The sequence below is a fragment of the Salvia splendens genome, chromosome 7 (genome assembly GCF_004379255.2).
Source record: "Salvia splendens isolate huo1 chromosome 7, SspV2, whole genome shotgun sequence".
Taxonomy (NCBI): domain Eukaryota; kingdom Viridiplantae; phylum Streptophyta; class Magnoliopsida; order Lamiales; family Lamiaceae; genus Salvia; species Salvia splendens.
In genome coordinates this window covers 1674697-1701025 of record NC_056038.1, presented here as the reverse complement: position 1 = coordinate 1701025, position 26329 = coordinate 1674697, and the positions used below count along the sequence as shown (strand labels likewise).

General features: G+C 38.5%; 3 protein-coding genes across 3 annotated transcripts; 2 read left to right on the top strand and 1 right to left on the bottom strand.

Moving 5' to 3' along the window:
* Positions 1-4063: 4063 nt before the first annotated feature.
* Positions 4064-6616, bottom strand: LOC121741962 (apoptosis-inducing factor homolog B-like). The gene is made up of 4 exons (XM_042134953.1): positions 6336-6616; positions 5597-5853; positions 4872-5323; positions 4064-4793 (listed from the first exon to the last, which is right to left on the bottom strand). The coding sequence occupies exons 1-4, from the start codon at positions 6458-6460 to the stop codon at positions 4521-4523; spliced, it is 1107 nt and encodes a 368-aa protein (XP_041990887.1). The 5' UTR covers positions 6461-6616; the 3' UTR covers positions 4064-4520.
* Positions 6617-9125: 2509 nt separating this feature from the next.
* On the top strand, positions 9126-9551 carry LOC121741648 (probable calcium-binding protein CML44). Its single transcript, XM_042134501.1, has one exon. It carries the CDS (start codon positions 9126-9128, stop codon positions 9549-9551), a length of 426 nt encoding a protein of 141 aa, XP_041990435.1.
* Positions 9552-12926: 3375 nt separating this feature from the next.
* LOC121741963 (serine/threonine-protein kinase Nek3-like) lies at positions 12927-22901 on the top strand. The gene is made up of 15 exons (XM_042134954.1): positions 12927-13096; positions 13237-13346; positions 13448-13514; positions 13791-13856; positions 13938-13984; positions 14070-14115; positions 14211-14291; positions 14379-14421; positions 14507-14556; positions 14645-14726; positions 14808-14857; positions 14944-15017; positions 21573-21624; positions 21695-21898; positions 22597-22901. Exons 2-15 carry the CDS (start codon positions 13249-13251, stop codon positions 22846-22848), a joined length of 1212 nt encoding a protein of 403 aa, XP_041990888.1. The 5' UTR covers positions 12927-13096; positions 13237-13248; the 3' UTR covers positions 22849-22901.
* Positions 22902-26329: the final 3428 nt, after the last annotated feature.

Genomic DNA, 26329 nt, shown 5'->3' with positions numbered 1-26329 from the left:
ACTTGCTAAGCATGGGGTTATGAAGCTGGGTGCAACAGAGAAGTTGAGCAAATGTGAGTCCTGTATGCTTGGGAAGGCCAAAAGGTTGCCATTCACTGGAGGAAAGCACACATCTACAAGACCTTTTGTGTATGCCCACAGTGACCTATGAGGGCCATCTCCAACAGAATCCATAGGTGGAGGTAAGTATTTTATCTCCATCATAGATGATTACTCTAGGAAAGTGTGGATTTATATTCTGAAAGAAAAGTCTCAAGCATTTGAAAAATTCAAAGAATGGCATACAAGATATGAGAATGAAAGAGGATCTGTCTTGAAGTATCTGCGGACTGACAATGGGATGGAATTTCTATCTGCTGAGTTTGATGATTTCTGTAAAATGAAGGGAATAAGAAGGCATAGGACAGTGCCTAGGACTCCTCAGCAAAATGGATTGGCAGAGAGAATGAATAGGACATTGCTAGAAAGAGTGAGATGCATGTTGTTCTACTCTGGGATGCCAAAGAAATTCTGGGCAGAAGCTATGTCTACTGCAGCTAATCTGATTAACAAATACCCCTCCTCAGCAATATCAAATGAAACTCCAGATCAGAGATGGTATGGAAGCCTTGGTGATTACTCCACTCTGAGGGTGTTTGGATGTGGTGCCTATGCACATGTCAAGCAAGATAAACTGGAACCGAGGACAAGAAAATGTGTAATGCTGGGGTACCAAGATGGAGTGAAGGGGTACAGATTATGGAACTTGGATAGAGCAGGCCAAAATATCATTGTGAGCAGAGATGTGACATTTAATGAAGAAGAGATGCCATTCAAGAAGAAGAAAGAAGTATCTGATGGTGAGAGCAGCAGCTCAGGAGTGCAGAATTTCGAGTTTGACAAAGAATACCACAGATCAGATGGTGATGAAGATTCTGAGATCACAGAGAACCAAGAAGAAGGTGGAGCATCTAACCATCAACCAGCTCAGGACACTAATAGCCAACAATCATCAGAACAGCAAACTAATGCAAGTCAAAGAGTTAGAAGAAATCCCAGAAGAAATGCAGGATTGCCTAGCAGATTTTCAGATTATGATATGAGTTTCTTTGCTCTTTGTGTGGCTGAGGTGCTCATGTTTTCAGAACCCTCAACCTATGAGGAAGCCATAAGTTGCAAAGAAAGTCAGAAATGGGTCAGAGCCATGGAAGAAGAAATAGAATCCTTGCTGAGAAATGGGACTTGGATTTTGGTAACTGATCCAGGGACTCAGAAGCTGATAAGTTGCAAATGGCTATTTAAGAAGAAGGTAGAGGTGGGGGAAGTTGAAAGCATACGGTTTAAGGCAGGGCTGGTTGCTAGAGGGTTCACACAAGTGGAGGGTATTGACTACACTGAGGTGTTCTCTCCAGTGGTGAAACACACATCTATTCGGATCTTGTTGGCCTTGACAGCTCATTTTGATTGGGAGCTGCATCAACTTGATGTGAAGACAGCTTTTTTACATGGAGATTTGGAAGAAACAATCTACATGGTGCAGCCTAAAGGCTTTGAGAAGCCTGGAGAGGAAAAGAAAATGTGCTTGCTGAAAAAGAGCTTATATGGCCTCAAGCAAAGTAGTAGGCAGTGGAATAAGAAATTCCATGAGCAAATGGAGTTGATGAATTTTGAAAGGTCAAGCTTTGATAGTTGTGTGTACATCAAGAAGAAGGGAGATCTGATATTGATGGAGATTTGCAAGGACAAGGTGGAGATTTGTGGATGTGTGTCCATGCAAATCATGCAAAGTATCATTCTTGCATAAGCAAAGTATCATTCTTGCAGCCGCAAGTTATCATTCTTACACTGGCGGACTATCATTCTTGCGCAAGGAAACTATCATTCTTGAGCAACTCATTCACGTCAAGCTGCTGATTTGATTAAGTGATAGAGCCGTTGGAGCTCGAGGAAGAGATCAAGAAAGGAGCTCGGTTTGGTGAGCTGAAACTAGCCGTTGGGAATCAGCGGTTATAACTGTTTTGTGTGAAATCAGTTGATGGGTTATTTCTTGTTCTTCGCATATATAGCTCGATAGTTTCCAGTTGAAGAATAGAAGAGAGAATACACAATACACATACACAATTAGGAGATTATTGCTCTAGCTTGCGATTAGTTTGGAGTGATTGAATTGTGAGTGTGAGTTCATTGTATTTGAGAGTTGTTCATCAATAAGATTCCGGTCATCTTCTCCGTGGACGTAGGTGGTTTATCACCGAACCACGTTACATCGTTGTGTGCTTTATTCTTTCGTTCGTGCGCGTGTGAGATCGGCGGTATCACGACCCAACACTAATAATGCTGTACAATTATTTTAATTTATAAATCAAATTCTCTAATTAAAATGTAAACAAAATCTATTTAAGATCTTGATTTACATAAAAATAATTAATAAAAGGTACGTGAAACTGACATAAGGCCATGTTTCCGTTAAAGAAAGAATATTCCCAATTTTAGTACGTACTTTCTTCTGCAAATCTCTTTTTAGGACATTTACTTTAATTCTCTTTATTTAATATTTTATTTTTTTCAGGTGAAATCTGAATTTTTGATAGACCTACTGCAGATATCTGGGTATTTTTCATATTTTGGAAGGTACTGCTGATCATACAGTCTAATCAAGCAGCTGTTTTAATTTATTTTTCTTTTAAAAAATAATTACTTATTTCGATATACATATGGACGCATTTATTTTTATGATATTGACAGTGGTAATGCTGATGTCAAATAGTAGTAATTATTAGAAATGATTAATCTGTATGAGATCTGGATTTTCGAGAGCTATGAAATTGCTGAAGTTAGATTTCTTCTCTATGTGCTCAAGATTAAGATTGCGCTTATTTTAAAATTCAAGTGAAATTTTATTTATTTAGAAGTACGTTTGAAAAATGTTATAAGGTGGATCTATAATGACCTAGAAATCGGAGCCTCGTTTAGTCTCGTTGTTGTATACTCCGAGTTGTGGAATAGTTTCTTAAATCATCAAGTTAATTTTCTTGGACCCGAGAATACTTAGATTTTAAAAATTGTCATGATTGACCTACTAAATTTTAGTAGAGTATGTTTTTTTGTATTCCCAAGTAGGCCCGAATGACATAGCATATGACGTTTATAAATGATTAAAGACTAAAAAATTATCGGCGGGCAAGTATTTTTAAACTACCTAGTGTATGTTTTAATGTTTATGTTGTTTAGATCATCTCAATTTGCTTGGAGTTGTTGTAAGATTATTTTTATATGTTGTATGAGATTGGCGGATGGTGCAAGTTCGTGCATTACGGTTTTCTTATGTTCGTTCATTGTTTTCCTTATTGGATATACGGAGCAACATTTATTTTTGCCTATTTGTTGAGTTGTTATTTTTTTCCCCAGCTCGTATATTGCTACTTTGTGTCCCTTCATTTGAGTTTATATTGAATAAATTGTTTTTAATGTAGTAAAATTGTTTTTGAATGTAAATTTATGGATTTTTTGCTAAATATACAGGTTGGAAAAACATTTAATAAATTCTAGAGAAATTAAAAAATAAATTTTCTTATGACGTCATTGTAGATTGGATTGGAATCAAATTGAATTAATGCTGATTTGAAAGGATATACCGCAAACTGAAATCCTCTGGCATTACTGTGGTAGTGGTCAACCCTGGTGATTTTCAATCATCATATAATACTACTCCCTCCGTCCCGCACTACTCACACGTTTCATTTTCGGCACGGAGATTAAGGAATGAATGTATAGCAAAGTCAAATATTACGGCTGTAGGTGAAATTTTTTACTAAAAATGGAAATAGTGCAAATAACTTGGGACGCCCAAAAAAGAAATAAGTGCAAGTAGTCCGGGACGGAGGGAGTATTATCCAATAGTATTTTATTTTTCTTATCATATTATGAGATTGAGTTACACCAAATTTTACTAGTTGGTATGCCTTATTTAGTGTATGGGTTGTTTAACTCACTTTATTTGTCATTTTAATCTTTAAAATTTTTAATATAGTTATTGTATTAATAAATTGATGTGTAAGTACAATATCTTAAATAAATAGGAGTATACGAGTAAGTAAAACATCTTAATTCTTAAATAAATATACATAAGCTTGCCTTAGAAAAATCCAAGTTCTAATGCTAAAACCAGAGGCAAGAACATTCAATTTCAATTTTCAACTCCCAAAACAATGCAAATCACTAGAGTTGAATAAACTCTCAATCTACCACACATCTTAATGGAACAAATATTATTTATTTTAATAATACAAAAAAAAAAAAAAAAGAATAAACTCTCAATCTATATATATGTACGATAATTCACATGATATACAAACAAATAAATGCAAATATGAATAGATAACCTTTCTATTGGTGGAATTCAAACTCGTCACATCTCTGAACGACGGTCATGAGATTGCCGCCCCACCAACTAGGCCAACGTAGTAGGGCCAAAAAACACAAACGATAAGCGAAAAATTCGAAAAGCACGGAAGCACTTACCAAAGGTTCAAAAACTCAAGTCAACGATCCGCAATCCTAGGATCAAGACCTAACTTCTTCCTTGTTTTCCCGACAAACAAGTCCTTTGATTTGATCATACCAGGCACCAGTCCGATCCACGTTGAGTACTGAAACTGCGCCACCGCATCCTGCCTCCCCAACGAGACTATGATCTTGCCCGGGCTCGCCTTGTAGATCGCCATCTTCCTCTCCTGCCCTCCTTCCATCAACACTTTCAAGTTCTTTGCAGCAACCAAAGCTTGTTGTTGTGCAAAGTACCCTTGCTTGATTTCCTAAAACATAGCTCAATAAATTATAAAACGAGAACTGGAACCACTGTATAAGTCTAATGAACGAATCATCCTGTTTACCTTAACATCCGTAATATCTCCAACTGCAAAGACATTCTTGTACCCTTTCACTCTCAGATTCTCATCAACTTTGACATTCCCAAACCGGTCGATGCTGTCCTTCAAGAACGTCTCCCTCAGCCAATCCGAGGCGGGTGGATTCCCCGTGCAAACGAAGAGGCGGTCTGCTCTAATACTTTCCCCCGATGAAGTCTCGAATGTCTTGCTTTCTTCTGAGAGATTGTCGAGATCAATTGATTGCCGCAGCATAACTTCTACTCTTCTCGACTTCAGCCATTGCAAGGCTTTGACGGCGGCTTTTGCCCCGATGAACTCCATTAGCCGGGACCCTTCGTGGACGAGAGTGACCTTCTTTTGTGGGAAATCAAAAGCTATCTCTGCAGCTAGCTCCACTCCAACAGGGCCTCCTCCCACAATCAGTATGGAGTCGGCCGATCTTATCTCTTCGTGCTCTGCATACACGAATCTGTCACAATTTTAGACATAAATCTCTTTGACAAACTTCCAATTTACAAGAATGTGAAGATCTAAGACTAGTTCTTGACCAAATAGCATTATTTCATCCTATGATGAATTATCTTCGTGTCTCAACTCGAAAAAAAAAACATAGGATTGTGATTCATATAAACAACTATAGCTATGATGAATCATAACTCAAGTCTCAACACGAAAACAGAATGTGAACTCACATGACTACACAGGCTTTTGCAGATATGAAACAGTACCTGTTCGAAATTCTGTGAGCCTCTCGCGTCTGGTTCGAGGGAAGGAGCCGCTGTGGCCAGTGGCAACGACGAGGTAGTCATAGCTAATCTGATGGCCTTCTGAGGTCAATACTTGTGAGTTGGAGATGCTTATGGCCTTGCCAACTATGAGACGCCCGTTGGTGAGATAATCTTTGTGGTAGATCACGGATCTCTCTGCAAACGCCGGCTCCACCTTCGACCTCAAGCTCGCATACGGAATCTCAAAGTAGTCCTTCCTGTTTTCAGTTACTGATATGAAAATGCATAAACAACTTCTGCAAGTAATACTGCAGCTTCAACTATATATGCAAAGGGAAACTAACCAAATCCTAGTGACAAATCTGATGTTTTTCTTCCTATTTTCAATATGGTGTAACTCATACGCGAATATCTCAACAATTAGGACGATAGACACAAAGGACTTCAAATTTTATTAGTGATTAATGGATCAATATAAAAATTTAGGGAGAAATTCTCACTATTCAACTGGTTTGCTCTGTTATAAAATATGAAGGTGAAAATAAAGCGAATAAATCATGATTATCAACGGATTTCCTCGAGTAACCGACTATATTTTCTCCTTCGCCTTTTTTCAGTGTTGGGATTCGCCTAATCACAACTAAATGCTACATTAATTGCATCTTAAACCTCAACTAATTAGCAATTGATAATATTGCACATGAAATGATCGACAAAATGTGTAGAAGAATAGGCTTACGGATCGACGAGGGTTACATCGGCGTTGAATTGAAGAGTTTTGGCGATGAGCGAACCAGCAACGCCGCCGCCGACAACCACCACCCTCTTCCATACTCCGCCGAGCTCCGGTTGCCGCTCCCCCATTTCCCCAATTTGATTGTTGTCAACGATCAAGCAAAACGAGGTCAAGTTGTGTCAAGTTTCATTGATAAATCGTTGAGAGGGAAAGAGAACATGGGAAGGAGGAAGGAATTTAATTGTTAGTTTACTTAGTCTATGTGAGAAGCTTCAACTGTCGCTGCCGCGACTTTGACATCGGTTACTAATCAAGCAACACGCTTTTATTTAAGTAATCTTCATTCTATAACCTTGATTAAATAAATTTAGGTGGGTTGAGTTTATTAGTAAATTAGATCAAATAAATCTTATAAATGTTGGTCGAATGAATAGATTTAATTTGTCTGTATATTTAATTTTGGGACAATAAAAATTAGTCATGAGTTTTGATCATTCCTGTAACAAATTAATCTTTGTCTATTCAATTTCGAGTAATTTAGTGACGATTTTAAGAAGATCGGTTTGCATTTGGGAAATTATACTTTAATTATAATAATCCTGAATCTTGATCTAAATAAGAATAGTGATTAATTATTCGACCTGTCAAAATTTTATTATAATTAATTTTAAAATAGTATGTTGTTAATTATATTGGCCAAATTTAGTTTTAAAGTTTTTGCTATTTGATTAAATCAAATAGATATTTTGTACAAGCTTAAACCTCTTCATTTGATTATCTACCTAGAAAGTAGACAGGAACATGGTAGGGAAACTTACGAATTGACTTGCTATATGCTTTGGACCCATTCAAATTGAATTTTCTTTTGACAAATGACAACCATTTTTCAGGTTTTCGAAAAATTCGTATTTGACATTTTCAAGTTTTTAAATTAATTGATTTTTGAGAAAGTGAATTCTAATTTTTCTAATGTGGTGGTAATTTCATCTAGTGGAGAGGAGGTATTTTAGCTATAGTATTATACGTCAAATACAGCGAATTATGATCAGTTAATTCATGTAATTACTCTTGTTGATTAAGATTAATCAAATTTGACTGCCACATCGCATATATCGTACTCAATCACTCAATGAAAATATTACTACATGTGCTTTTAATTCTCTATGAAGTATTTGTAGCATTAAATCTATGAATAAAAATATGAGATGCGATTTATATATGGAAAAAAATTTCCCTAGTCAAGGAATACCAAACTGGCAATCCTATTTGGTAGCTCACATCCATAAAATTTGACAAATGGAAATATATATTCCAACTAGATATATAAAATATGGAAACACTCTATAATAAATGTACACCATTTTATTATATGGAAAGTTTATGCATATTCTATACATAATAGACACACTATATATAAACACTAAATAATATATATACCACATAATATATAGCCATTGGAATGACGATCATTTTTTTAATAGTAGTTCTAGTTTATAAAATTTTAAATTTAATTGCTTTATCATGCAACAATCATTTGTCTATTTTGTTTATGAAGTTTTTTCATGCTATATTAAAAATGATTAATGTAATAAAATTAGTAATAATCTTATTATTATTATTATATATTTTTAAAATTAGTTTTTAAATTATTTTATTTTATTAAATATTTTTATAATTTTAACAAAATATATAATATTCATACAGTTAATATCAACACTAAATAATTATCCATATATTTTATTTAATTAGACACTACATAATCATTTGTATTATTAATTTAATTTATATGGAGCAGTATTTATGCCAACAAATTTGAAGTTAATTACACTTTTTATTTGTCTACATTTGCTGTATTTATAAAGAAGAAAAAAGTAATCTCCTAAAAATCTTAGTGTAAGATGATTTAGTATAATTAATATACGTGTAAAATGACTTAGTGAAAAAATGATTTAATAATTTTAAATACATGAAACGATGGACCTATAAGTATGGTGTATTTATTATGCATAAAATGTGCACAAACTTTCCATATAATAAATGGTATATATTTATAATTATAGTGTTTCCATAATCTATATATCTAGTTGGAATTAGAGTTATATATATTTCCATTTGTCAAAAGTTTATGCGTGTGACATAGCAAATATGATTGCCACCTTGGTGTTCCTTGACTAGGAAATTTTTTCTCATAATATATGACATAAACTGTATGTTTCTGAAGATTATGAAAGAATTCCAAATATTATCAAAGATCATTTTAATCCTATCTATAATTCTAAAGAATTCGAAAATCATATTAAATCTAAGGTTAACAAAATTGATGTACCATTTTGTCCAACCTTGAAAGTTTGTCATATTTTACCATTTTCGTTTATCCATAAAGTCTGTCACATTTCACTTTTAGAGATAATCAATAATCATCATATTTTACTAATCCATTCTCAATCATATTATATGATAAACAAATATTTAAAAGTCATATTTCACTAACTTTTCATTATATATCTAAAAACCCATTTCAGATCAAAGTTCGACAATATTTGAGAAACGGAGGGAGTAAATATAAGAATCGGATTGATAAAATTACTAAAATTCAAAATATATTACACCGAAATTACAATATTTGAGAGACGGAGAGACTAAATTTAAGAACATGATTTATAAAATTACCAAAATTCAGAATATATTACACTGTAATTTATTATGCTACAATCCAATCCAATGTCTATATATTTCACCAAAAACACCAGAAATACTACTCTAAAAAATCACTCTCTATTCAAATTTAAAATAATGTCACCAATAAGCACAAACGATCTCCAAAAGCTCTTCAAGAGGTTGGACAAGGACAACAGTGGCCGAATCACCATCTCCGAGCTGCACACCCTTCTCCACCGAATCGGAATCGAGACGACGCCGGAAGAGCTCCAGATGCTCGTGGGCAGAAACGATCTCGACTACGCGGATTTCTTGTCCTTCTACGAAGCGATCGCCAAGGACAACGACGAGGACCTGTGGAAGGCCTTCAAGGTTTTCGACGTCGATGGCGATGGCTTCATATCTTGTGAGGAGCTGAAGATGGCGCTGACGAAGATGGGTTTCATGGAGAAGAAGAGTTGGGAGGATTTTAGGGACATGATCCATGTGTACGACAAGAATTCTGATGGACTTATTGATTTCGACGAGTTTAAGGATATGATGTCATCTGGTGGTGTTTGATTGATTACTTATTTGAAGGACAAAATTGGAATCCAAGATTTATTTGTTATCATGTTTCAATATATTATATTACAAGTAATGATTTTCAGTCCTTTTGATATGGATTTTACTAGCAATTCTGATTTTGTGTTGTGATTTGTAATTTTCATCTTGCTTTAATTTCGTTTTAATTTTAATCCATTTTGAGTTTCTCTTTTAGGAGCTTTTTATCCAAACGGCCTCCATGTGCTTCGACTTCTAATTTTGGAGCATTTTTAGGATCGTGTTTACTTGTGACTAAAGGTTGTTATTTTTTCAAAAGCTCGATTTGTGATAATGTATCTTGGTCTGTCTCAGCAATGTATCTCACCTTCACTCATATGATTAATTTTATCATAGACAAATTTCATTTATCACTATTATTTTGCATAACAAATTGAACATCATTTTAAGGTATTTATCACTTGTTAATGTTTTATACCACTTCCTTTGTTCTATAAAAATGAACATTTCTGGAATGTCGCGGATTTCATGTACACATTTTTGAAAGGCACTTGCCACGTTTTAATCTGCAATGATAACACAATGAATATCCAATTGTAGGCCACTTTCATTTTGAGTTATTTGTGGACCTTTTTTTATGTATTTACAAATACAAAATTTAATGTAAAACCAAACCAATGTCAAGAAGCTCGTAGTCGTAGGTGAAAACGATCTCGATTACGTGGATTTCGTTTTCTTCTACAAAGCGATCGCCAAGGGCAGCGACAGCGACGAGGATCTGTGGAAGGCCTTCAAGGTTTTCGACGTGGACGGGGATGGCTTCATATCTTGCGAGGACCTGCAGATGGCGAAGACGAGGATGAGTTTGTTGAAGATGAAGAGTTTGGAAGAGTGTAGGAAAATGATAAGGGTGTACGACAAGAATTGTGACGGAGTTATTGATTTCGACGAGTTTAAGGATATGATGACGTCATCAAAATGTGTTTAATTGATTAGTTATTTGAAGGGGGAAAACTTGGAATTGAAGATAGTTCATTTGTGATCATGTTTCAATATTATTTATTCATGTTGTCCTAAAAAAACTTGTGTGATTTTCGGTCTTTTTAATCTTACATAAACTTCTCGCAATTATCTTATTTATTAGTTGAACATTATCTTAAGGTATTTATCACTTGTTCGGATTTATTACCAATTCATTCTCCACTAACAATACTATAATCACTTTTTCTTTCTATTTTTTCTCTTACTTTATAAATTGAGCATTACTTCTCGTGCCGTTTCATATGTCTATATTTTTGTGGGACGGAGAGAGTAATTTTCTTTGAGGGCTCCATCCACTAGCAATAGTTTTGAATGTGAATGACATAAATTTAATATAAATTAGTAAAGTAAGAGAATTAAAATTATTGGAGTGTTATTAATTGAGATTGAATAAATAGAAGATAAAAGAAGTTAGAAATGAAAAAATGGCGAATCGTGTTAGTGATCAATTTCACTAATTTTCACCTCTACTAGATGGGCCCAACAAAATATACGGGTTTAGCCCATAAGTGATAAGTATAACTTTCAATTTATGGTAATCTTATTCACAAAGCTCGGCCCATTTAATTCAGTATCCCAATTAATTCTTGTCATATTATTAATTATTAACCCCTATCTTAGAATATAGATTAGTGAATTAATATTGGTTCAGTTTTACGTGAAAATTTGTATTTGGAAATACGTAAAAAGAAGTCCACAATTAACTAAAAATGAAAGTGGCCAAACAATTGGATATTCATCGCGTTATCACGTCGTGTCAATACTTATGAAACTGTGTTTATGTCTTTATGAATAGTGTCATGTTCGTGCTAATGTTGAGATGGTCCTTACCCATGACACACTCAGGTATATATTTGGGCTCATCGCGTCGTGGCGTCACAATAACGATCCGACACGCACAATTTGCCACCCGCGAGTACTGTTTTCCCGGGGACACCATGAGCGCATGATAGACAATGCCAACGCAAAAGGGATGAGACATGATAGCCGGCCCAACAATGATGGCCAATCCGGCTTGCAAATATCACACACTTCACGCTAAAGTGCGCCAATTGGCGTACTTCACTCATTTTCATTATTATATGTAAATATAGACCTTTTGGTCTGGTTGGCCGACCCACTAAATCTATAATGCTCATTTACTATTATGTAGTAATTGTTTTACTTACATTTCAAGCAACGTTCAAATCTATTGTTAAAGTTCAATTTTGCATGTTAGTTTTAAACTTGGTTGAGATTTCTAAATTATTAATTTATAGATTTTGGTATTGATACGACTTGATGACTTACTTATGTGCCACTATCAGACACCAACCAAACCGACGTCATATTGAACCGTGTTACTACTAAATTAAATAATTTTATAACTAAATAATTTATCAAAGTTAAAACTATGCGAAAATTGATTATATACATAATTCACTTTCCATTTATTTTGTGTATAAAATTCAGTATTTTTAGTCGTGGCATTTAATATACGACAGCCTTGTATATATGAATAGCACTTAACCTCAAACTAGTGTGTACAAATAGTGCGAAAAATAGTAAATTGAATGTTCAATTTCGTAATAAATACTATTGTCGAGCAACACAAGAAACATTTACAATTATTAATGGCATATAGGCGAATACATTATGATTCTATGAAGTAATGATGATGATATGCAATTATGCACACACACAAATTGTTTATTTATTTTTTAAAAAAATAAAAAGAGAATTCCATTGAATGAATGTATTACACAAAAATCCATGATACACCAAAACCAAATCTCACTGCATTTAAAAAATTAGTAGTTAACAATTAGAGATATTTCAAAACAAAATCTCATTGTTACATAAATTATTTGCCAAACACACCAAAACAAATCTGATCACTGCATTACATAAATTATTTGCCAAACCCATAAAATTTTGTTGGATGATATAATTATGACATACTGTAATAATTGTGGTAAATTGAGTGTCATTTATAATTTGTTAGCACATAGACGAATAATTATGACATATGTAATAATTGTTGTAAATTGAGTATCATTTATAAATTGTACTATGTACATATTACGGCTCCTAAAATTTAAATTGAATTGGATTATATTTATATAAATTTTTTTATCATTAGATATATATTATGTTATAATAATAAAATAAAGCACATATAACAAATTAAAATAGATTTGAAAATAATTATATACTAGTAATATCTAATAAAAAAGGTAATCTTTTCTTAATTATTTACTACCATTTATGCAGTACTACTACTACAAAACCAAACAAGGCTAAATCTTATCAGTATAAAATAATAAGGTGGAGTATGTGATTAAACATAATTTAAACTCAGACAGAAGCATATATTCTTTCATCTCTTACTTTTCCCAGCTTTATAATTAAACCCATAAAAAAATCAGTGCCCAGATTTAACTGCATTTCAATGCTACCTTCATTTCCGGTGATTTAGTCTGTTGAATCTCTTCTACTCAACAAATTATTTGAATCTAATCTGCAGAAAATCCAAAGATTAGGTTAATTAATTTCACAATTTTCATTTATTGCGCTCATGCACAATGCCACTGCCTGCACCACTTCAGTTCATTCGCTTTCGCAGTAATAAATATCACAAATTTCTTCAGTCTCAAGAGTTTACAATTTCTTATGTGGACAGATTGCTGAGAAGATGGAGTCAAAAATGGATCGTTATGAGATCATGGAGCAGATTGGGCGTGGAGCTTTTGGTGCAGCCATTTTGGTTAATCACAAGCTGGAAAGGAAAAAGTAAGATCGAGAAAGAAGTCATTTTTTTAAGACCCATAACTTAATTTTCTTGATTTTCGAAGAAATATAGATTTTATTTTTATTTTTTGGTAATTTAATAGGTATGTGCTGAAGAAGATTCGATTAGCTAGACAAACAGAACGTTGCAGAAGATCAGCTCATCAAGAGGTTGTTTCTAGTGTTTTTTTCCTCTAGATTTTTTTAGGTGTATGCTTGCTTTTGTTATTCTTACTGTTCTTGGCAAAAGGGTCATTTCAAAATTTCATCTTTTTGATATGTTGGAGGTTGAATTTTGTACTATGTAAAATGGTGGTTTAGTGTGCTTGCATTTGTGGTGTTTGGATGTGTAGAAGGCCATTTCAAAATTTCATCTTGTTTGATATGCTGGAGGGTGAATTTTGTGTGTGAATGGTGAGCTCATTAAGGTGGTGTTTGGGTGTGTAGATGGCTCTGATTGCTCGGCTGCAGCACCCGTTCATCGTCGAGTTCAAGGAAGCTTGGGTGGAGAAGGTAATGTCAGCAAAAGATAGTACTATCATTTTGTGATTCGTGAGCTATGTTTTGGGCATTTAGTTAGCTTCTTGTATGCAGGGTTGCTTTGTTTGCATAGTTACTGGATATTGTGAAGGTGGTGACATGTAAGTATTTGCATATGCCGTGTTTATTGTGCTTGAATGGTTTGAGCGAATTTAATTCAGATGTTTGGTGATGATAACTGAATAGGGCTGAGCTTATGAAGAAAGCCAATGGCCAATACTTTCCTGAGGAGGTTTTATATCGTTCCCCTTTTTTTGTGATGTTTCATATGTAAGTATCCCGGTTTTTCATAGCCAGCTAAGAGTCGAATATAATGATGTGATGCAGAAACTGTTGAAGTGGTTCACTCAGCTGTTGTTGGCAGTCGAGTATCTTCATTCTGGTTTTGTTCTCCACCGGGACCTCAAAGTAAGCGTTTCGGTGTTAATCCTAATCGTATTTCGACGTTTGTTTTTTGTCTGCTTAAATGATTATATGGTTTATTTATCTTGGTAGTGCTCCAACATCTTTCTCACCAAAGATCAAGATATTCGTCTAGGTAAGCTTCATTTCTTTGCTGTTGTAATTTCTAGCTCGAGTAAAGCCTCGTTGATGTTATCCTTTATTATATTTTGTTCGAGCAGGGGATTTTGGGCTTGCTAAAACTTTGAAAGCCGATGATTTGACTTCTTCAGTAAGCATTCTTCCATCTCATTCGTTGCATTGACATTTGTAGCGAAAGATTTCAAGAATGCAACCCTTCATCTTTGTTTTTTGCACAGGTTGTCGGAACTCCGAATTACATGTGCCCTGAACTACTTGCTGATATTCCTTATGGTTTGAAATCCGATATATGGTCCCTTGGTATGTAATTATCCATTTTAATCTTATCTACTGATATAGAACGAGCCCAACTTGAATGTCCGTCTTTCCTGTGTTAAACAGGTTGCTGTATGTACGAAATGGCTGCTCATCGTCGTGCATTCAAGGCTTCTGTATGATTGCTAAACTGTATGTTATGTATTCGGATTCGTCTTACTTATCTCACGTGTTGACATTCTTACTGTGTGCGCGCTTTCAGGATATGGCTGGCTTAATAAGCAAGATTAACCGATCAGCCATTGGCCCGTTGCCTCTTTGTTACTCCCCGTCCCTGTAAGTAACTATTTCTTCTCGTTGATCTTGTCGTTTTGCTTTGAGACGAGACGAGAAGGGGTTGATAGAGTGATGTTACCGACCTTTTCTTTCTGCTTCGTACCCCACTAGACTCGGACTGATCTGATAACGAATTTCTCTCTTGCAAATACTCGTACCTCTGTTCATTTTGCGCGTGCTGACTGATCCACGGTGATGGAGTACGGACTAAACAAGCCCAATAGCAGTGACAGCCCATCAGCCCAAAGCCCAAGGAAGAGTATCAGTTCGGCATTACCAAAGAGTTCGGCCCCAGCCTACAGCTCGGTACAAGCCGACCAATCAGTTCGGCATTACCAAAGAGTTCGGCCCCAGCCTACAGCTCGGTAAAAGCCGACCATTCAAGCTCTACTCTCAGATCGGCAAAAGCTGCTCGGCAATAGTTCAGCAGTTCGGTCTCAGTATTCGACCGAACTGGGAGATAGTGGACTCATGCAGAACCTCCACGACCTCCACTACACCCACGATCTATTTAGTGGTGTCAAGCAGTCATTAACTCATGCAGGATAGTGGACCCATGCAAGATCGCCACGATCTCCACGACATCCACTACCTAGTAAATGGTGCTGCATGCCACGATCTTGGTTCAATGTATAAATAAAACCTAGATCAGATAGATAGGGTTAGACTCTCTCGCTCTCTAGAGATCAAATATAAAATAGCAAGTCTGTATTGTAAGCTGTAGAAAACAGATCAAGCAATACAACTCTGCCCTCTTTTCTTCCCGTGGACGTAGATTTACCTCAGTAAATCGAACCACGTAAATTCATTGTGTCGTGATCTTTATTCTCTACCAGCATTTACTAACATCAGAAATTCGCGGATTCATCACTGGCGCCGTCTGTGGGAAACAGAGAACCAAATTTGTGATAAAGCGAATTTTTGACCCTTTTTCCACCCCAAAAAAATGCATACCAGATCACACACTACCCGAAATACCGTTCGTGATAACCGTGAGAAAGCTAGTCCAGCTCGCAGGTCTGAAAAACGGCCTCGGGAGACATCTACCTCCGGTTCTCACGAAGAAGGAACAAGCCACTCCAGGAGAGATCGCACCGAGTCTTCCCAGCAGCCCGATTTAAATGAAGCTGTCAAGCTGTTCTTGGCCGAGAAGCAGGAGGAGTTCTTAACCTTCCTGCAGAAGAGCCAACAGCCGGAGAAGACAACGGCGGATTCTCCCTCCTCATCCAGACATGAAAGTCACTACCGCAGTAGTGACGTGTCTTCTAGGAGAAAGAATCCTCAACCCCGACATGTTCCTGTTCCTCCTCGGTACCGGAACCACAGGAGAACTCCATCTCCTCCGTACCGAAGAAATGTCGGGTTCGCCATGTACGGAGCATTAAAGACTCCGTTCTCGGACGATATCACCCGAACTCCTTTGCCGCGGAACTACCGGATACCGTCAATGACTTATGACGGGCTAGTGGATCCTCATGACTTCTTGGGACGCTATCAATATAATATGACAAACCAGGGTCTCAATGAGGTCCATATGTGCAAGCTGTTCCCCGAGCTGCTTATCGGGAACGCAAGAAGGTGGTTCGATAGCCTCCCCCAAGGCAGCATTAGATCTTACCGAGATCTAATGGATGCTTTCCACAGGAGATTCTTTCAGAAAGCGGAAGCCCGAATCACTTCGGCTCAGCTGCTTTCTATACGTCAAGGTTGCGACGAAAAGATCAGCGACTTCATGACGAGATTCCACAAGGAATGCCTACAAGTAGATGATCTCAACGATCTACTTGTCATTTCGGCATTCCAAAATGGAATCCTGCCCGGAGCTCTCTACAGAAAGCTCGTGGAATGCAGTCCGCAAACAGCTCAAGAGATGTGGGACATTGCGGACCAGTTCTCCCGTGCCGATGAGGCAGACCGTCGCAAACGGTCTTTAGACAGCTCATCCCGAGGAGACAGGAGGAAGCCCGATCATAGCGATCAGGGACATCCTCGCCGAACTCCTTTTGGCGATCAGGGACATCCTCGCCGAACTCCTTTCGAAAGGATTCAAAGGACTCCGGTGCAAGGCAGATTGGGACCACGTCTCAATCCTGAGAAGCCGCCCGCTCAGTTCGTACCCTTAAACAAGTCAAGAGCGGAAATTTTCGAACTACATTCCGATATGTTCGAAAAGCCAAGGCGGATGACGAAATCGGCCGCGCGCCGACCTCAGGATCAATATTGCTCCTTCCATCAAGACTACGGTCACGATACCGAGGAGTGCCAACATTTGGCTGCAGGTATTGATGCCCTTGTGAAAGCAGGGACGTTAAAAAAATACCAAAGCAAGCAGCCGAAAAGGAACAAAAAGCAGGGAGGTGCGAACTGCGCTCCTCAGGATCCGAAAAGGCAACGGGATCCCGAAGACGATAACGAGCCGCAATATGGAGTAATCCTAACTATTGACGCTCTCCCTGCCGAGAAGACTAAATCGTCTCTGAAGTCATAGAGCAGAAAAAGGCTTTTGACGAGCTCAAAAGTTATTTAGCCGAGCTTCCAATTCTCTCTGCTCCAACAGATGCCGAAGTGATTTTCTTATACTTAGCGGCATCTGATCAAACCATTAGCGCGGTGCTTGTACGAGAAGAAGGCCTAAAGCAGTTTCCCATCTACTTTACAAGCCGAGCATTAAGAGGTCCAGAAACAAGGTATCAACCTCTGGAAAAAATTGCTCTGGCGTTAGTAAATGCAGCAAGGAGACTGCGGCCATACTTCTATGCTCACAAGGTATGCGTCTTAACCGATCTGCCTCTTCGGCAAGTTTTGACCAAGCCAGAAGCATCAGGCAGAATCGCCAAATGGGCCATAGAGCTGGGAGAACACTCAATCGAGTACCTACCTCGAAAAGCCATCAAGGGACAAGCCTTGGCAGATTTTCTTGCAGAGGCCAAGTTCGATCAAGCAATCCCTGTCATTGCCGAACAGAAAAATTCTGCCAATGCCGAACTAGCACAGCCCTTGGAATCCGAAGAAGAGCCGCCGGACTGCTGGAGCGGATTCGTAGATGGAGCTTCGAATAAAACGGGAAGTGGAGCTGGTATTCTGCTCATCGCTCCCGATGGACACGAGGTAACCTATTCACTTCGGTTCTCGTTCTCAACTACTAATAATGAAGCCGAGTACGAAGCCCTCCTGGCCGGACTCCAGTTAGCGCAAAGTCTGCTCGTCAAATCTCTCAAAGTCCATTGTGATTCACAAGTCATAGTAAATCACATGTTGGGTACAAATGAAGCTCGTGACGAGAGAATGAAGAAGTATTTGGACAAAGCGCAAAGCATCAGCCGAAGTTTCTCCTATTTTCGGATAATCCGCATTCCCAGAGCGGAAAATAGCCGAGCAGATACCTTAAGTAAGTTGGCCTCAGATCCGAGCTCAAAGGCGGAAGAATTAATGCATCGAAGCATTGATGAAGCCGAGGTACATTCAGTATCCAGCTCGCCGAACTGAATGACGCCGATCTTGCAGTATCTGGATCAAGGACAATTGCCCGAGGATAAGAGAGAAGCTCGGAAAATCACATGCCGAGCACTTCGGTACGAACTTCATGAAGGAGTCCTCTTTAGAAAGTCTTACCTCCAGCCGTTATTGCGGTGCGTAGGACCAGAAGAGACGGACTACATCCTCAGAGAAGTTCATGAAGGATCGTGCGGCAGCCACATCGGAGCTAGAGCTTTAGCTAAAAAAAGTTCTAAGATGGGGATATTATTGGCCAACCTTGGTACAAGAAGCAGTGCAGCTCGTCAAGACATGCCCGAAGTGCCAAATCCATGCAAATATCCCAAGGATGCCGCAGACCGATCTATCCACTATGCAAAGCCCTTGGCCTTTTATGCAATGGGGTATAGACATAGTAGGACCACTACCACAAGCTCCTCGGCAAATAAAATTCCTAATCGTTGCCGTGGACTACTTTACGAAGTGGGTGGAAGCTGAACCAGTAGCTACGATAACGAGCTCGAAGGCATTGGATTTCATCTGGAAGAACATAGTGTGCCGATTTGGCATACCCCACATCCTCATCTCGGATAACGGGACTCAGTTCACCGACAAGACGTTCAAGAATTGGTGCCAAGAGCTGAATATTCAACAGCGGTTCACTTCGGTCTCTCATCCACAAGCAAACGGACAAACGGAGGTAACAAATCGTATCCTGGTGAAAGGGTTAAAAGCTCGGTTAGAACAAGCCAAAGGACAATGGGTAGAAAATCTCCCTCAAGTCCTATGGTCCTACCGAACTACACCCACAACCTCCAACGGTGAAACTCCGTACAGTCTTGTGTACGGCACTGAAGCCGTGATTCCGGTGGAGATCGGCATACCCAGTCCCCGAACTCTAAATTTCTCAGCAGAAATGAATGACGACGGACTGAGAGCCGAGCTAGATCTTGCCGAAGAAAGAAGAGAATTGGCATGCATAAAAGCAGCCAAGTACAAGGAGCAAGTAGCCCGGTATTACAACCAAAGGGTGAAGAAGCTGCAATTTCAAGTGGGAGATCTCGTCTTGAGAAACAACGAAGTAAGCCGAGCAGAAAAGCTGGGCAAGCTCGAACCCACATGGGAAGGTCCGTATCGGGTGTCAGAAGTCCTCGGCAAAGGGTCTTACAAATTGGCTCACATGTCAGGAGAACAGGTACCCCGAACATGGCACATTTCCAACCTCAAGAAGTTCCATTTGTAAGAGACAGTCCGGTCAGTCAGTCTTGAGTCCTGTTCGGTCAATGTGCTTTATTTGGTTTGCTTGGTCTTTATTTGTCTCTGTGCGTTTTGTCTGTGTGTTTTGTCTGTCTCTGTGCGTGTCGTCTCTTACAAATGTTACTGAGGTATCTTGTTCTTCGAAGGCTGATCCCCTTCTTAGAACATATACAAGCCAACGATTGTGAGTCAAAGCTTCTAAAGAGGATACAAGACCACAATTCAGCTTAAACAAGCAGTTCGTCTGAAACGAACTGCAATAAGCCAACGATTGTGAGTCAAAGCTTCTAAAGAGGATACAAGACCACAATTCAGCTTAAACAAGCAGTTCGTCTGAAACGAGCTGCAAGCTAACGATTGTGAAGTCCAAGCTTCTAAAGAGGATACAAGACCACAATTCAGCTTAAGAATCAAGCACTCCGTCTGAAACGAACTGCAACAAAAGTCCGATTCACGCGATAAAACTTGCCTGAATTAGGACAAGGGAAAGTCCGATCCACGCGATAAAACTCGCCGAATTAGGACAAGGGAAAGTCCGATCCCCAAATTAGGACAACGGAAAGTCCGATCCGAGCGACAAAACTCGCCAAATTAGGACACAAACCAAGTCTGGTCAAAGATGTTTATTTCATCAGACCAAAGACGAGTCCGGTCAAAGATGTTTATTTCATCAGACCAAAGACGAGTCCGGTCAAAGATGTTTATTTCATCAGACCAAAGACGAGTCCGGACAAAGATGTTTATTTCATCAGACCAAAGACGAGTCCGGTCAAAGATGTTTATTTCATCAGACCAAAGACGAGTCCGGACAAAGATGTTTATTTCATCAAACCAAAGACGAGTCCGGTCAAAGATGTTTATTTCATCAGACCAAAGACGAGTCCGGTCAAAGATGTTTATTTCATCAGACTAAAGACGATTCCGATCAAAGATGTTTATTTCATCAGACCAAGGACCAAGTCCGGTCAAAGAAGTTTACTTCATAAGACCAAGGACCAAGTCCGGTCAAAGAAGAGTTTACTTCATAAGACCGAGGACAAACATCAACTTACCCCGCACCTTTATCCAGAATGCCGAAGTGACTCGCTTCGCCGAAGTGATTCACTTCGCTTTTCGGGGGGGGTAGTGATGGAGTACGGACTAAACAAGCCCAATAGCAGTGACAGCCCATCAGCCCAAAGCCCAAGGAAGAGTATCAGTTCGGCATTACCAAAGAGTTCGGCCCCAGCCTACAGCTCGGTACAAGCCGACCAATCAGTTCGGCATTACCAAAGAGTTCGGCCCCAGCCTACAGCTCGGTAAAAGCCGACCATTCAAGCTCTACTCTCAGATCGGCAAAAGCTGCTCGGCAATAGTTCAGCAGTTCGGTCTCAGTATTCGACCGAACTGGGAGATAGTGGACTCATGCAGAACCTCCACGACCTCCACTACACCCACGATCTATTTAGTGGTGTCAAGCAGTCATTAACTCATGCAGGATAGTGGACCCATGCAAGATCGCCACGATCTCCACGACATCCACTACCTAGTAAATGGTGCTGCATGCCACGATCTTGGTTCAATGTATAAATAAAACCTAGATCAGATAGATAGGGTTAGACTCTCTCGCTCTCTAGAGATCAAATATAAAATAGCAAGTCTGTATTGTAAGCTGTAGAAAACAGATCAAGCAATACAACTCTGCCCTCTTTTCTTCCCGTGGACGTAGATTTACCTCAGTAAATCGAACCACGTAAATTCATTGTGTCGTGATCTTTATTCTCTACCAGCATTTACTAACATCAGAAATTCGCGGATTCATCACACGGCATGTTCTAATCGCAGGAAAATGCTCATCAAAAGCATGTTGCGTAAAAATCCCGAGCAACGGGCCAGTGTAAGTATCTCGAGATGTCATTCGTTACTCTACAAAGGCTTTGTGTAATCCGGTTTCAAATCTCTATCAGGCGTCTGAGCTGTTGAAGCACCCGTTTCTGCAACCTTACGTTGCTGAGTACCGTCAATCTTACACTGCTCCTACAAGACATATTTTTACTGCTAATGAACATCGCGAGGATATGGCTGAAAGCGAAAGCAGCAGCTGCAGTTCACGCATAGACAGGGAGAGCCTAATGGCGAGCGAGATTCAAGAAGAGATTGCTGAAACTCGTGTCTGCGGGCAGCTTCAGTCGAGAGATGGCCTACAGGGAAACAATACGTCGCCTGCAAACACCAAGGAAGCTGAGAGGGGCGACGTGCCAAAGCAGCCGAGGGTCATCAAGAACATCATTAAGGCTCTAAAAGAAGGCAAAGGCAGAGAAATTACTTCTCCCCATTGTGGAAGTTCTTCGAAGCGTCAGGTGATGGAGAGTCTACAGGTTTCTGATGCAGAGCCAGAAATGAAGTAACAACCCCTTCCTCTGCTCCTGCAAAGCTCGTTTCTGATGCAGAGCCCTCTTGTAAACGAGCTCTCGACAGAACTTCTTCGTTTCATGCTCGGACGAGACAGCCGGGACGTGACACAGATAAAGCCACGGAATCATTGAATTTCCGGGAAGAAATCATGCAGCGTTGTAGGAACAGTCGAAGCGCAGCATCTTCAGCCCGTGGAATTGAGCTTGGCAACAGCGTACGAACCCCTAGCAGCTCGTCCTCATCACCCTTGGGCACGACAGCAAGCTGCTCGAAGAAACACCACGAGAATTCAGAGGATAGTGCTTGTGGTGAGGAAACTCAGTGTGCTTTGCGAATGGAGATCCCGTCTCCTAACCTCGCGAGCGACGAGGAAGTCCTCGTCTCGCCGGTGACAGACGCCTCCTCTTCCGTCACAATCTGCCACGCAGCATCGGATTCTTCCGTCTCAGCTCAGGCAAACGCACCAGAGGAGGCAGGTGTGAAGGAGACCGTCTCCTCGGATGCGAGATCGTTCAGCGAAAGGGCGGACGCGCTCGAAGGGCTGCTTGAGCTGTGTGCGGACTTGCTTGAGCAGAGCAAGTTGGAGGAACTGTCAGTGGTTTTGAAGCCATTTGGGAAGGAAAAGGTGTCTCCAAGAGATACAGCAATGTGGCTGGCTAAGAGCCTTAAAGGGATGATGATTGAAGACAGTGGGAGGCTTAAATGAATTTTATTTATCTATTCCATTCAATTATTCCATCTCTTTTTTTTTCGGTTTAAACACAGGTGTACTGAAACCGCCTTTTGGCAGAATCCGACTAATCCTGCTCGACCCGACTTGCGGATTAAGGCCAAAAGTCTCCTAGCAGGTGGCGTGGTTTGAACCTGTGACCTCAAGGTCACTGCTGCTACGCGTTGCCTTTGTTTTAATCTAGTAGCAATGTTTTGTCTTGTATTCTTGATTGAAGACTATTTGAAGTAGAGGATTTGTATATGAAATTTAGGGTTGTCGGTCGTGCATCATGGATATCCGATCCTGAAATTTTTGAATACCTAATCCTAACAATAAAAAAAAAGGCCCCGATACCTGATTCCTAATCAAGATCGGGTATCTGGTCCTCTAATAATAATTATTATAATATTTTAATAGTAGGGGCATATGGCTGTAAAGAAAACAAATTGTTAGAGTAAGAGTATGATTAATTTTAAATATAAGAAATAACAATCTTTAAATCCGTAAAATACGTGTATTTAATTCGATTTAAGAATAAATTTTGGGGGACTTTGTCAGCGATTCCAAGTATATATCTACCCAAATCTAGAATCCAGAATCTATTTAGAATCAAGAATCTTCTACGCTTCAACAGATAAAACACAGGAGATATGTATTCCGATTTGCGATACAGATTCTATCATGTCTCAAACAACAGGGGCGGACACACATGTAATGAGGGAGGGCTTAAGCCCTCACCCAAAATTTCATTTTCTTAATTTTTCTACTTCTAAAATTTCTAAAAATTTTAAAAATGATCTTCAGCCCTTACTAAGTTATTGCAGCAGACAACTAAATGATCGGAATTAGAAATGTAAAAAGGGCTGAATTGAATCAAGAAAACAAAACATACAGAGATAAAATGGAGCAAAAATGGTTGTATGTTGTTGAGGAAGACGATGGCCCTTTTTTTTTAAAACACAAACGTGTATATTATTAGTATTAATAGTTTAATACTATTTTAATGCTTATGTCTGAATAGTGAAAACATTGACCGCCTTGAAATAATGAGGTGTTGTCTAAATGTTAAAATCTTTTTGCTTAAAACAAGATGTTTCTTTATTTTGTATGTGCCGTGTATTATTTTGTATTTAGGGAGTTGGACACAAAATTTTAATAAATGATAGGTTTCCACCTTTTCTTTCCTTTTTAATGGACACCAGAGAGATTATATATTTATATATTTATACTTCCTTTATTTCTTGTTTAGTTTGTCCATTAAAATTGATTACTTTCTATATTTAAAAATAAATCTTTCTCTTTTTCTCTTCTCTCCTAATTAAAATATTCAACTATCTTTTTCCCTCTACTTATTCCACCTAATAATACTTCCAAAAATCACACGTCACTCAAGAATGTGGACATCTTGAATGCGACGAAATGAATACTTTTTTATCTCTTAAATATAGAGATTTTGGGAGCATTACATGTTTAAATGTCAAACTGAACTAATTTTGTTCGACCAACCAAAATAGCTAAAAGAGACTCTTTTTTAAACACAAAACGAGTAATATAGTAGAGCCCTACTAACAAAATTTTCTGCGTCCGCCCCTGTCAAACAATCTTCATACATATCTATACACACATATATAATCACAATCTCTCTTCTCCAAAGTTTCGATACATCACAATTCACATATGCATTGATTTCCTCTCCCTCCGAATCATCGGACATGTTCACACGTACGTTGAACATGTTCAAAAGGTCCGCCGCCGCCACATCCACCTCCGGACCTCGAAAACCCTCTCCTGCCGGCGACAGACGCCGCCCCCCCGCCTCTCCTCAGCCAGGTTTCCCACCCGCCGATGTGATTGGTTCGTGCCGCTCCTAATCTTCCTGGCAATATTAGCTACAACCTTTTATTGCTTCGCGAAGGAGGTCAATGACGCCTACGACAACCCCGGATTCAGACTAGACCCTGTGGTTGTCTCCTCGTTCAACGTGTCCAACGCCTTCCACAAGGCGACAGCGTGGGAGACCACGCTGTCGCTTGATGGGAATTTCAGGAAGCTGGACCTCAGGTATGGATAAACCAAAATTAGAACGAGGAAGATCACCCCTTTCTAGGACGACAATACATTTTATTTATTAATTTTGTGTCTTGAATGAATGATAAAAGAATAATGTAGAGAGCAAATGGAAGTGCAGTAGTAAATTTTAGGTTAAGGTCTGGTCAGATTCTAGTTTGTTCCGTACATATATTTGAAGTTTCAATTTTTTTTCAATTGTTTGATATTAACCTATTTAGGGGCAAATTCGATTTTGAATAGAAATACACATATAAGAATTTTGGTGTTGTTGATAAATAGTAACGTAAATATGTATTAATGTGATGATATAAACGACTAAATAACGTAGTTTTGAGGTTAATAAATTCAAAATAATAATACAAATATGGTTAAATAGGAAAACTGATAAATTTTTAAAAATTAATAATGATAAACCAGAACATGATCAAAATTCATGATCCTATAGAAAAGTAAACTAAATTGTATTGTACATATTTCAATTCATTGCACTCATCACCCTTTCATAAAGTGTTCCAAGTACATAAATATAGAAAGAGAGATTTATTTTTTTTATGTTTACATTGATTCGACTTGATTTCCTCTACAATTATTGTTTGATTGCTTGATTCTGGATTTCCTCATCCCAACAAGTACAAGGTCCCGCGTCTCTAGGTATACTATGGGGACGAGGGGTCAGTGTCCATGATGTCCCCTTCCCTGAAATATAGCCGAGATGGCAAGAAGTTGATCCTCCACGGCATGTTTGGCATGGAGGAGGACGTCGAGAACCAGGTGGTGAATCTCGATATGGTGATGGAATCTAACACGTTACGAATTGTCAAGATGCACTCGTCCGAGGTTGAGATCAAGTCCTTTTTAATGATCATTTGTGAGGATTTGAAGATTGAGTTTTATCCTTTGACTAAGAGATTTGGAACGTTGATAGAAAGTGGCAAAAGTTGTCGAGTTCAAGTTTGCCCTATTGAACCACACCCATTGTATGATGGAGTTGATAAATGTAATTAGTACTAGTTTAGAATATACTAGTAATAATTTGGGAAATTAGTTAACCATGACTGCAGTGATTCAAAACATAGTTAGTTTAGAAAAATATCACAAATTTTGATAGGGTAGTTAGTTAAATATAGATTCTGTAGTGAATTCCGGAGTTTAATGTGTAATTAATGAGTTACTCTCTTTCGATTGATAGTATTATTCTTTTTGTTAATCTCTTATATGGATATCCTTTTTCCTGGATTCCAACATATCAATTTTCCTTTTATGAACAAATTAACGTGAGCTGTGAAGTATAACAAGTATTAGGAAATAATTGAGTTAGAATTGTGGGCTTGTGGCTATGAGTGAAAGAGAATTCATTAGTGTGAATTTTTTTGATTGAGTAATGTTTTTATAGATGAGTTTGGAA

Bases quoted from the DNA above. Each gene is read 5' to 3' on its own strand.
- LOC121741962 (XM_042134953.1), bottom strand. From the start codon at position 6,460: ATGGGGGAGCGGCAACCGGAGCTCGGCGGAGTATGGAAGAGGGTGGTG. The intron at 5,854-6,335 runs GTAAGCCTATTC...AACTGAAAACAG, and splicing joins GATGTAACCCTCGTCGATCC to GAAGGACTACTTTGAGATTC. The intron at 4,794-4,871 runs GTAAACAGGATG...GCTATGTTTTAG, and splicing joins GAGATATTACGGATGTTAAG to GAAATCAAGCAAGGGTACTT.
- LOC121741648 (XM_042134501.1), top strand. From the start codon at position 9,126: ATGTCACCAATAAGCACAAACGATCTCCAAAAGCTCTTCAAGAGGTTG.
- LOC121741963 (XM_042134954.1), top strand. From the start codon at position 13,249: ATGGAGTCAAAAATGGATCGTTATGAGATCATGGAGCAGATTGGGCGT. The intron at 13,347-13,447 runs GTAAGATCGAGA...GTAATTTAATAG, and splicing joins CACAAGCTGGAAAGGAAAAA to GTATGTGCTGAAGAAGATTC. The intron at 21,899-22,596 runs GTCTGCGGGCAG...GTCTCAGCTCAG, and splicing joins AAGAGATTGCTGAAACTCGT to GCAAACGCACCAGAGGAGGC.